Source organism: Eleginops maclovinus, chromosome 6, assembly GCF_036324505.1.
Source record: "Eleginops maclovinus isolate JMC-PN-2008 ecotype Puerto Natales chromosome 6, JC_Emac_rtc_rv5, whole genome shotgun sequence".
Lineage (NCBI taxonomy): Eukaryota > Metazoa > Chordata > Actinopteri > Perciformes > Eleginopidae > Eleginops > Eleginops maclovinus.
The window spans coordinates 16892502-16905395 of NC_086354.1; the positions used below are offsets into that span (position 1 = coordinate 16892502).

A 12894-nucleotide genomic window follows, 5' to 3' on the forward strand; every position below is an offset into this window, starting at 1 on the left:
GTAAAAACTCAAACAAAATGAAACCAGTAAGGTGTGGCAATAAAAAAAAAAATCCATATGTTCATTTTAATAAAGGAATGAGGAAATGGACGTTAGGTTGATTGGTGACTTTAACTTAAATTTGTATACGTGTGAACGGGAGCATGAATGGTTGTCCCGCTGTTTGTGGCAGTGCTGTGATTGACTAGCAACCTGTCCAGCATTGGTTTAGAGCACAGCAGATGGATGCCTTTTCACGTACATGCCGTAACGTGATATGGCATACTGTTACATTGCCCAATAGCAAACGTTTGCATACTGTGCATTACCCTTGGTTCTGCTGATTACCTGTTGGCTTTATTCTTCAATTCTTAATCATCCTCACTCTTAATGGCTGTGTCGATATCGAAGCAAGCTGACCTGGTCGCTAACTGGGGGCTTCTGCTTGTTCACTGACGTCTTAAAATGTCTGTTTCTTTTCCATCCCCCAAAAAACTGCCAAAAATAAATGATAAAAGAAAGCACTGAAACTGACTTGATGGCACTTGTTAGCATCATTGGCTCCATTCGGCCTCGTCTTTCCTTAACAGTGTTGCCAGGTATAGGTACAGTATTTTCTAAAAGCCAACAGTGCATATTGTAGGAACATAGATGGATGTGAATGACTGTGCCAGGGAGGTAACTGGCAGATCGTCAGCTCCATTTCAGAGATGCACTGTTAGGTGGCTATATGTATATTGAATGAATCCCCATTAACGTTGCATTGAAAGGGCTGATGTCTGTTTTGCAAAGGGAGATTAGTAATCACAGCATTTTTGGAGCATAACTCTGTGATTCAGGATCGCCCAATCAGTTTAATTTTCAAAATCGGAACTTAAAGCGTGAAAGTGATTATCATAGACGCGCGTACCTTGGTAATGAAAATGATTTGAGTGATTTTAGTAGTAATACACTGAACATTGAAAGCAGTAATGCTGTTTTCAGAAAGTGCTGCTCCACCCATCCATGCAGGCCGGCTGCTGTTGAATACTCATTTACCTTAACTATCCTGTCCCATCAAGCCCCGCCCCTAACTTTCAAGCACTAAAAACTCTAACCTCCCTACACCGCCTTATGAGTTTGACATTTCTATTCACCCATCCCCCCTCCTCTCTCATCAGCTGCTATCACTTTTTGGCCCTTGATTGTGACCCTGAATCTTGATGGTTGGGCTTTTTGACCCCCTACTCATTTTCAGACCTCACATGGGACAATATAGTGGGCATTTAAAAATACTGTACCATTGGAAGTACTTTTTTTTACTGGACAATCCATAAAACATTTTTAAAATTCTGGACATTTCACTGATCACTTCAACATGATTTTGGGGGTTAAAGAGCCCATAGTCATGTTCTGCGCTTATCTTTATATCTATTGGTCAAACCCTGACCCTATGACCCCTGACCCCAACCTCAGATCCCACAGTTGAAGTGGTGAGCGAGCTGGAGGACATTCGGGTGCTCGAAAACCAACCGGCTGAGTTCATCTGCCAGTTCTCCCGGCCGGTCAAGGCTCAGTGGAAGAAAGACGGGCAGCCACTGCAGCCTGATGGCCGAAGGGTGGTAGTGGAGCAGGACTGGAATGTGGCTCGCTTGTACATTAGCCATGTGTCTGCTGAGGACAGGGGCACATACTCCTGTGAGGCAAAGGGGACCTGCGCGGTCGCTTCACTTTTTGTGGAAGGTGAGCTTCCCTAAATGGGAAAAAGGCTCCAACCTCTAGGGAGTCTCCTCTGCTTCCTCATATCCTACAGGACAAATACACTGATCAGCTATTCATGATAAAGTTTGGGCCTTTGTTGATGAATCTCAAGTTATTTGACAATTTTTTAACATGCTTTCTTGTTTCTTTTTATTTGTTTTCTACAGGGAAACCAATTGACATTGTCCAGGGCCTGGAGAATGTAGAAACCTTTGATGGAGGCGAAGTGCTGCTTGAGTGTGCCCTGTCTCGTCCTGAGAGCAAAGATTTCCACTGGTTCCTCGATGGGAAACCAGTAAAGGAATCCCGTAATGCTGAGATTGTAACATTTGAGAGTGGTCGTCGTCATCTGCTCCTTCTGAAAGAGTTACGAGTGACAGACAGCTGCACAGTGACTTTCAAAGCTGGCACAGCCTCTACATCTGCACAACTCTCTGTCAAACGTGAGTCTATTAAATAAACAACACAAGACTTAAGTTGTTTTCATAGATTATCTTGCCTGAATGATGCATTCTAATGTAAGACACATCTTACATTTGGGTCTGTGTATTTTTCCCTTTAAGGCTGGCAGCTGGATGTTGTAAAGAGTCTGGAGGACAAGGTGGCTGCAGTGGGAGAGAAGGTTGAGTTCAGTGTCGAGCTCACAGAGCCTGTCCCTTCAGCAGAAGTAGCCTGGTATGCTAATGGAGTCGAGATCAAACCCAGCGACCTCTGGGCCTTAAGAGCGGACGGCTGTTCTTATCGCCTCGTCCTGAGGAAGGCCCCTATGATGCCACAGCAAGAAATTACATTTGCTGCTAGAGATGCTCTCTCTCTGGCCAAGCTCACCATCATCAGTAAGTGATTTGATCTTTAACTAATTTGTATCTTTATTCTTTAAGGAATTTAATTTTTAGGTTTTAAAATGTAAAAGTTTGATAGAGAGAAAAATCTGAAGGATATTCTGGGTATGTACTCTCCATGTTCAACAGGATGGACGGATAATTTGAAACTATAAAATAAAGTATACCAGGTAAAGATCCCTGTAGGTCGTGATTATTGTTTAAGCATCTAACGCCTCCTTCTTTCCTTTTTACCAGCTGTACCTGATCCTCCAGAGGACCCAGAGGTCCTCAGTAAGACTGAAAACTCTGTCAACCTGTCTTGGTTCACTCCTCTACATGATGGAGGGAGTCCCATTCTGGGATACAGGGTGGAGATGCGTCTGGTAGACAGTGCCCTCTGGCTTCCATGTAACTCTGACCCCGTGTGTAACACAGAGTTTGTGGTTGAAAATCTTACTCCAGGGAGTGGCTACAGGTTCAGAGTGGCAGCCACTAACATATCTGGGATTGGAGAGCCTGTTGAGTTGCCCCACACTGTGCAGCTTGGTGAGTGGATGTGTAGTTTAGTTCATGAAAAACTGTACTTCAGTTTGCTTGTGTGACAGTGCTGTTTATTATTCATGGTTTAACTAGAATCTTTAAACTAAATACCTGAGACGTGACCTCAAAACCCTTCTCAGAAAATATCGGATACTATTTGGCTATACGTTAAATGACATATTAGCAGTAGAGATACTTAAGAGGCTTTATCATTTGCTGTACAATGGTTGTTTTGTTCTTTTTTTGCTACACAGAAGCACCAATTCAGCTACCAGTTTGCCAAGGTAAGGCATTGTGTGTATGGTGTGTAGGCTTTCTTCAACTGAATTTAAATCGTAGAATCTTAACAGTGGGTACTGACTTAGTAACAAACAAATCTCATTGTGGTTATAGATGTAGAGGCAAAACTAACAGAGGCTGAGACGATGGGACAACCCAGTCTGCCTCCAGAAGCTGCTGAAGAAGGTGATGTTCATGAGCTGTGGGAGGAATCTGCAAAGAAACGGCGCATGAGTCGTGAACCCACTCTGGACTCCATCACTGAACAACCTGAGGAAGACGGCAAAGGTGGTAAAAAAAAATCAGAGGAAGTGGTAATTAAATCGGAAGAGAAGGAGCAGGCCATTATGTCTAAGACGCAGACAGAGTCCAAAGTTTGCACAACCTCAGAGGATGAGTCTATTTCTGGGGGCTCAACACTTGTCTCCTACCTCAAGAAAAGCAGCTCTTCCTCTGTCACAGCGACCAATGAGAGTGAGACTTTGACTACTGAGAAGTTCTTTGCACATTTCCAGATGGAAAAGCAGACAGTGCAGGAGTCTAGGGTGGAGACAACCACAATACAGCAGACAGAAGCACATCAGACGTCAACAGAGGCGGCTGAGATCATGGAGATCAGTACAGAGGATGAGCCTGATCTCAGAGATGCTGCCATTAAGATTCAAGCTGCCTTTAAGGGCTACAAAGCCCGAAAGGACATGCGCCCTGTCTTTAAAGATGCCTTCAAAGACCAGACCAAAGAACCTAACGGCACTATACATCTAGAATGCATTGCAGAGGGTAAACCTGATAAGGTGCGGTGGCTGAAGGATGGAGAACCACTGACTGATGGCAAGCACCACCATATTGATATCTACAATGATGGTACTTGCTCACTGGTTATCACTGCCATCACCACAAAGGATACTGGGGTCTACACGTGTGAGGTCACCAACAAATATGGAGTCACGTCTCACAGTGGTAAGGTCACAGTAGGAACAGAGAGAGAATCATCTGGGCGGCGGCCGCTGACCGTGGGCTACAGCGCCGACAGCGAGCCGGACAGCTCCTCAGGGAGTGAGATGGATGAGTCTCTCAGGCAGGCAAGCAAACGTCTGCACCGCCTGCTGCGCTCAAGTCTCCCTCCAAATGTTGAGGAAGAATCATTTGTCAGCGCAGATGAAGGAGACCTGGGTCCTCCAGATCCCCACTCTTACAGGGAGGATGACTGTTACATCTATATTCGCTTTGACTCCCGGACAGAGGCTGAGGTTGCCTCAAAGAGGTTTCAGGAGATGTTTACAATCCATGGGGTTCCTATGGAGACCACCATCCTGGAGGCAGGGTCTCTCAAAGTGGAGCTGCGGATTAGAAAGATGGGCTACATGCAAGATGGTACACAGACCCCGACACCAGAAAGACAGCCTCCTGCATTCATGGCTGGAGCACAGGGTAAGAAACACATGGCTGCTAGGATCAAGATACATTTGTAAAACACTCTCTAAATCATCATTATTGAGAGAATAGTATGTTTATTTTTGTGAGGACATTTTTAAGTAGCATTTTATATGTATGTATTGTATGTAATTGGCTAATGAGTGAACTACTTCGACACATCTGCACTTAGCTGTTAGTTCTGTGAAGTTACGAAATAAAAGTGATGTTCATAAGTAACCTTTTACCTACTTTTTTATCCTCTGACAATTTGCTTTTGCTACCTAGCTGCCCCAGTCTTCTTGACTGAGCTACAAAGTCAGGATGTTCCTGACGGTTATCCAGTCAGCTTTGACTGTGTGGTGATTGGCAAGCCCCCTCCCACTGTTCGCTGGTACAAGGATGGTAAATTGCTGGAGGAAAATGACCATTATATGATTAATGAAGACCAGGAGGGCTGCCACCAACTCATCATTACCACTGTGCTGCCCACTGACATGGGCGTCTACCGTTGCACAGCTGAAAACAGCAGCGGCATCACTGCCACTAAGGCTGAGCTCAGGGTTGACAGTGAGTAAACTTGCATTATGTGCACACAAACATTGTTTGAAGCGCTGTTGACCAAGTCTCTGTTTTCATATGCCTGTTACATGCTACTCAAAAATGTCCTCACATTGAGACCTCATTGCGAAAGTGACCCTTGTGCAAATTAGACGCCTTAGTTTAGACAAAGTCCGGAACTCAAACTAGTTTTGAGGTAACAAAATTGCACACACACACACACACACACACACACACACACACACACACACACACACACACACACACACACACACACACACACACACACACACACACACACACACACACACACACACACACACACACACACACACACACACACACACACACACACACACAGTCCCTGATGTCATTGATCACTGTTTAATACTATAAACCAATCTTTCCATCAGTGTCTTGCAGCTCAGATTATGACACTGCTGCTGATGCCACTGAGACATCTTCCTATGTCAGTGCCAAGGGCTACATGTCCAGGTGAATTTACTATAAATGTTGTTTTATGCTGTTAGACAGAAATAAATACATATATGTTATGATATTCATAAATACTGCATTCAATATGTGTACTGTTCTTCTCTCCCCATGTAGGGAAACGGAGACATTTGAGTCTGTAGCTGAAGATGATCAGCTACCACAGGTTGTGGACGAGCTGCATGATGTTCATGTCAGTCCAGGTGCCCCTATTGCTAAGATGCAGCTCAAAGTAAAGGGTGAGTTTACTAGACAATATACCGAAACCAATACTTGGACTTTGGGTGTCAGCCGATACCCACTACTGAGACATTTTCAGTGTTAAAATAATAAGCTACACTCTTCTAGTGGATGTGGAAAGCAACATCAGGCTTGACTTAAACTTCTGGAGTTGGTTGAATAAGTTGGTTTTGTTAAATTGCTACTGCTACTCCTCGGAAATTGACTTTGTGATATTGCAAATAGTTGTAGTACTTGTTGGTATAGCAAGCTTCAAATTCTTCCAAACAGTTGACATGTTGTGTTGGTCCCACAGCTATCAGGTCTAATGGCATGCTGCTGACACATGACGTATAATCAGACACATGTATAGAGTGTAGATGTATAGATCTGCCTGCTTGTCGCTGATACAGGATCCAGCCAGTCTTTAAAATTAAGTCAACCTGCAAAAAATGGATTATTTCAAAATGGATTTTTCTTTGTCTCCCAGGCTTCCCCAAACCCAGAATATACTGGTTCAAAGACGGCCACCCTCTCCGACCTTCAGACAGGATTCTGTTGCTGGCAGAGAGAGATATTCATGGTGTTGAGATCCTGGAGGTGAAGAAAGATGACATGGGGGAGTACTCTGCTTACATCAGCAACACAGCTGGTTCTGCATACTCCTCTGCCCGCCTGATAGTGCTGCGTATGTACTCACACACCTGAATTGTTGTGTATGCACAAAAAGCCTTAGATACTTTGTTTTTAAGTTAAAAAAATGAGTCAAAGAAATGTTGTTAAGACATTTAAAGATACAGTTACAACTTTTTTTCTTTTACAACAGGTCCAGGGGAAATGATGCCTCAAGATAAAAGAGGTAACTTATCCTACAAGATTTTAGTAGTAGTAACACAGGCACTTAAGTAGATAATAGTACATTAAAAGTGACCATCCTTTTGTTTTAAATTCCTTTTTCACAGACCCCAAGGAGCACCTGGTGCCACCCCGTTTCATTGAAAGGTTCAGCAACAGGAAGGTGAAACATGGAGCCAGCATCACTCTGTCTGTCAAAGTAGAAGGTTAGTTTAATTTATTGTGTGGTTGGTTTAAAGTATTTTAACACCTACAGTAATCTGGGGACATCCAAAATGTTAATCTCTCCCTCCCCTTTACTTTTTCAGGCTCTCCCACTCCAATGGTCTCCTGGCTTAAGGAGGAATCAGTGGAAGACGTCCTGTGGATAAAGCCTGACACCAAGGGATACAAAATAGCAAGCTCGGGGCGTCAGCACAGCCTCATCTTGATGGACGTGGGCGTAGAATACACCGGCGCCTACACCTGCATTGCCACAAATAGAGCGGGACAGTCCATCTGCACCGCCCACCTCGAGGTCGATGACTGTACGGAAAACAAAGTTATTTTGGCACTCTATCTAGAAATACGTTCACTTATGAGCATATTCTTAAACAAGAACAGACAAGACTGCACAATTGTTACCTCCTTAGTTTGCTTTCTGGGTTTGATTGTAATTGTATTTATATTTTTATACCCCTCTTACCTAGTACCACAACCAAAGAAAGAGGTCAAACTGTCAGAGTAAGTCATTTTTTTGATATTGCACCTCCAAAAAAGACTTGTATAGACAGCACATTTAAAATAAAATCTAACATTTTATTCTCCTCAGGGTGTTTGGATTCACAGTTAGTCCTCCAGAAGAAGAGGCTGTCAAAACAAAAGGTGAGCCATATCACCTTATACACCAGCATTTATCATGTATAGTAATATCATCTGTTAAATATAGTAATATAAATTATTCGTAGTAATACTGCAATATGAATGGTGTTTCTTCTTCTTTGTGTTTGCCTTAAGAGAGTAAAATGTCCTACCTAGGTGAAGTAGGTACAGAGGAATTCCTCATGAAACTGACAACCCAGATCACTGAAATGGTATCAGCAAAGATTAACCAAGGTGAGTGTTTGCGTTGGACAAATTCTGTGCAGCAATTCAATATCATTATTATGATTACAGTTTAAACTACTAGAAAACTTATTGATGAAATATCAAGGGTTTCTTTTCCAGAAAGCTTCTGGTTCAAGTGTTTCTACAAACCTAACTATTTGTTACATCACAGCGTTTATTTGAGTAATGGCTTTAAGTAAGAGGATAGCATGAAATTAAACATGCAGTTGTAGATATCAAAAATGTTTCAGCTCAAGACTTTAAGATCTGTAAAAGCTAAACATTCAACCTGCATGTACAATGTGTTCAATTGGGATAAAATAGAATCCCAGAGAATCTTTTTCAGTCGGGAATTATTTACTCTGCTGTTATCATACAGTGGTATGCAAAAGTTTGGGCACCCCTCTGAGATTTCATGACAATTTGCTTTTCCTTTATAATAGAAGATCACAGCAACAACATTTGTTTTCCTACAAAGATGTAGACGTTTTAGTGTTTTCCAGACCAAAATTCTTAGGGTAGCATTACATAGTTTTATTATAATAAAATAAAATGCAAAAAATGGGATGTGCAAAAGTTTGGGCACCCTTATAAATAGCATTCATTTCAACACCTGTACGGATTTATAGCTGACAGGTTGCTGCACAAAATTGCTTTGATTAGCTCATTAGACCTTCAATTACAAAGACAGGTGGAACCAATCATGAAAAAGGCTATTTAACATAGGTAATAGCTGGCTGTGCCTGGCCTAGGTTCTTTCTTAGGGAGTGGCAAGATGGGGACCTCAAAACAACTCTCCACTGACCTGAAAGCTAAGATAATCCAACATTATAAATTAGGAGAAGGGTACAAAAAATTATCTGACAGGTTTAAACTGTCTGTCTCCACAGTCAGAAACGTAGTTGTGAAATGGAAGGCCACAGGAACAGTCCGTGTGAAGGAAAGATGTGGTAGGCCGACAAAAATAGGGGAAAGGCACAGGCGAAGGATGGTGAAAATGGTCACAGAGAAGCCACAGACCACCTCCAGAGAACTACAACAACATCTGGCTGCTGATGGTGTAGTTGTTCACCGTTCCACAATCCAGCGTACTTTGCACCAGGAAGAGCTCATTGGAAGGGTGATGTGCAAAAAGCCTTTCCTGAGTGTTAATCACAAGAAGAGTCGCATGAGGTATGCAAAAGCACATCTGGACAAGCCAGAAGCATTTTGGAACAAAATACTGTGGTCAGATGAGACCAAGATTGAGTTATTTGGTCATAACATGAACAGGTATGCATGGCGAAAAAAACACACTGCATTCAATGAAAAGAACTTGTTGCCCACTGTAAAATTTGGTGGAGGATCTATCATGTTATGGGGCTGTGTGGCTAGCACAGGTACTGGAAAACTTGTTAAAGTTGAGGGCCACATGAATTCCTTACAGTACCAGGAGATTCTTGACAAGAATGTTCTAGAGTCAGTCACAAAGTTGAAGCTACGCCGGGGTTGGATTTTTCAGCAGGACAATGATCCTAAGCACCGATCAAAATCCACCAAGGAATTCATGCAGAAGCACAGGTACAATGTTCTGGAATGGCCATCCCAGTCCCCAGACCTTAACATCATTGAAAATGTATGGATTTATTTGAAGAAGGCTGTCCATGCACGGAGGCCAAGAAACCTGACTGAACTGGAGACGTTTTGTGTGGAAGAATGGGCCAAAATACCACCTGCCAGGCTTAAGGGACTTGTCTGTGGCTACAGGAGGCGTCTACAGGCCGTTATTGCAGCAAAAGGAGGCAATACTAAATATTAATGGAATTATTTCTTAGGGGTGCCCAAATTTATGCACATGCCTATTTTTGTTTGAATGCACATAAACATGTTTCTGTTTGACCAATAAAAGTTATTTCACTACTGAGATGTTTCTGTTACCATAAGGTATAACATATGTTAAAATGAAGTTGCTGCTTCAAAAGCTCAGCAAGTGACAAACTGATGCAGTGGTTTTCCTAAGGGGTGCCCAAACTTTTGCATACCACTGTATATGTAGCAAAATAACTGCGACCAGATAACATGGTGAAGGTCAAACATAAGCATCCATAAACATGGACTCCCAGAACCTAAGGTCGCTAAGGACGCCTTGACCAAGGGGGATAACGTCTCTTAACGTCACCCAGTGTTGTCTGTGGTTGGAATAACAATCTGAAGGTTGCTTATTGCTTTTCTGAGTATTTGACTGCATATAAATAATTGCTAACTGCCATGAATGGCTTTGCTAGTTGCTAAAGCTTCACATGTAATCCACACATTACGTTGGATACATGGTTTAATTAACATCATACTTGTTTGAATTCAAATGAATACTTTGGTTTGGTTGAATTCAGTGAAATTATTCTGATAATCCAAGAATTGTGAACGTATTTATGCTGAATGTGTTAGGACTACAATTCTTGACTTGCAATAGATTTAAGGTGTTCCTGTTCAGCTTGCTTGTTTTTGTGCACGTTTTTCTCTATCCATGAGCATAATGACTTCTTATTGCGTCATACGGACATAATCTCTTTAACATCTTACATCCATCAATTTAGAAATCCAACCAAAGAAATTCTCATCAAATCATTAATTTGTTATTCAGACAGTTCACAGAATCATGAAGTGCTCCAGTGGATGAAATCTTGGCCCAAAACTACCAGTATGTATCCAAAGTGCTTCAGCTTCATCATTAATATGCATCTTCCCATTGGGTTTTGGATACAGATGACTTTTTTGAAAATTATTACAACTCGTTTTACATACAGGGGGGAAAATATATGAAGAGCAACCACTTCCTCTTTTCCTATTTCAACATTGAATTATTGAAATTTCCAATGTAATTTTACTGAAAAAAACTTGATATGACTATAAGTCTAACCAACTTCTAGCTGAAATACATGCTCACTGACAGACCTGTATGTGTAGAGCTCAGATAATAAGTGTTGTCTGTACCATACCTTCTTCATGCATGTTGTCACAATACTAACACACAGCATTAAGAATGAAATATTGTTGTGGACTTTTTTCTTTTTCTCTCTCTAAATCCCACTTTTTCCGTTAATTTAAACCAATATATAACATGATCGATAGGGGGAAAGGTTTTGATGGGCACTACCAAGTAAGTAAAGCACCAGTAGAAGCCGGTAAAGAGTCACACAAATCTTTAAATGTGACCTTGAGCGGAAGGTTCTGCCTCAGCCACTAATAACTGACACTAAATTCAAGACAAAAAACATGTATCTTCATTAACAGCAAGGCACAGCATTATTAATCATGGTGAATAACTTTGACATATTAAGTTTAAAAGATGGGTTAGTGTTATGGTACTTTTTTTCTTTAATTGACCTTTCTTCTTCTGATACCTCCCTCTGTTCTCGCGGCCCCAGCTTCATTGCGTGTACCAGGTGTTGACAGTGATGATGAGACCAAGACTCCTTCTCCTTCACCTCATCACGGTCGCTCTCGTCCTCCCTCCCTCATCGCTGACTCCTCCTCTGAGTCTGATGAGGGCGATGCCAGGGGAGAGGTGAGATATAGGAAGTCTCAGTGTGATTTTTGGTGGTCCAGAATCGTACAGAAACTATAAACTTCAATATCGGTATTGTATCTTTAGTTATGAAGGAAGCTTTGAAATATTCCGTACAGCCCTAGAGCCAAATTGTGCAGGAATATGCAGCTTTACATCAAACTTCATTTATCTCTGCTTCATTAAAATGAATATTTTTTACAGATGTTTGACATCTATGTGGCAACGGCTGACTACAACCCCACCTTATCAAACAAAGAAGCCATCTCTCTGAAGGAGGGACAGTATGTTGAGGTGTTGGACTCAGCTCATCCTCTCAAGTGGTTAGTCCGGACCAAACCCACCAAAACTACCCCATCTCGCCAAGGCTGGGTGTCACCCGCCTACCTGGACAAGAAACTCAAAGTAAGTTCCAGAAAAAAGGCACTGATCCGCCATTATAACAACTACATACTTTGCATCAATATTAATTAACTGTGTTGGAATCTCTGAACATTTCTGAAATTATAACTGTGTATTCCTCCAGCTATCTGCTGATCCAAGTGACCTTCCAGAGACTAATGATGAGGAGGTGACTGAGGGTGAATACAAGAGGAAGCTGTTGTAAGTAAAGCATGTCTAAAATCACGTATTCAACACTAAGATAAGAAGTACTTCATTGATCCCAAATTGGAACATTTATAAGTATAAATTCAAAGAGAAGAAATAAACAATTCTTATATTTAAACAGCTCAAAATAGAAATAGAAACGTTACATTTATATGAAGTATTATAACAAACTATTATTTCATGTCCCTAGCCAAATGATCCAAGACCTGATAAACAGTGAATCAGAGTTTGTGAAAGAGGTCGACTTCTTCACCTCCCATCATGTGAAGCATGCAGACAGCCCTGATGCACCGCCGGATGTCAGCAGCCAGAAGGAAACCATATTCAGGAACATTGATGATATCAAGTCTTTCCACAGCAGGTGAGCTCCCCTTTTAATGAATAGTCATTTTAGTCAGATATTTGTTTGGATGAATGTAAAGCAGATCTCCTGTCTAAAATTTGAAATGCATTCCCGAATATTTTTTCTTTTAGGGCCTTCCTCCCAAAGTTGAATGACTGTGAAACAGATGATGACGTAGCCATGTGCTTCCTGAAGAACAAGGAGGGCTTTGAGAAGTATCTTCAGTATCTTGTCGGTCAGGGTAAAGCTGAGTCTGCTGTCAGTGACAAGGCCGTTCACTGCTTCTTCAAGGTAACACCAGTGTCTTTGTTATTTTTTTTCTTAAGTTTTGGTAGTTCAATCCATCAAACTCAATCTAATCTATATGATTGTTTCAGTCATTGGAGTGACTATGGACCAGTACATTTAAA

General features: G+C 41.7%; 1 protein-coding gene across 1 annotated transcript in view; it reads left to right on the top strand.

Moving 5' to 3' along the window:
* Positions 1 to 12894, top strand: part of LOC134866114 (obscurin-like) — a 56558-nt gene that overhangs the window by 37018 nt on the left and 6646 nt on the right. The window contains 22 exon segments of the mRNA XM_063886091.1: positions 1435 to 1701; positions 1887 to 2162; positions 2283 to 2555; positions 2799 to 3089; positions 3338 to 3367; positions 3477 to 4793; positions 5064 to 5345; positions 5750 to 5831; positions 5946 to 6067; positions 6538 to 6735; positions 6874 to 6906; positions 7010 to 7108; positions 7211 to 7429; positions 7592 to 7625; positions 7714 to 7766; positions 7899 to 7997; positions 10609 to 10665; positions 11393 to 11532; positions 11737 to 11937; positions 12059 to 12135; positions 12332 to 12502; positions 12616 to 12775. Coding sequence (XP_063742161.1) covers positions 1435 to 1701; positions 1887 to 2162; positions 2283 to 2555; positions 2799 to 3089; positions 3338 to 3367; positions 3477 to 4793; positions 5064 to 5345; positions 5750 to 5831; positions 5946 to 6067; positions 6538 to 6735; positions 6874 to 6906; positions 7010 to 7108; positions 7211 to 7429; positions 7592 to 7625; positions 7714 to 7766; positions 7899 to 7997; positions 10609 to 10665; positions 11393 to 11532; positions 11737 to 11937; positions 12059 to 12135; positions 12332 to 12502; positions 12616 to 12775 — 4481 coding nt within the window.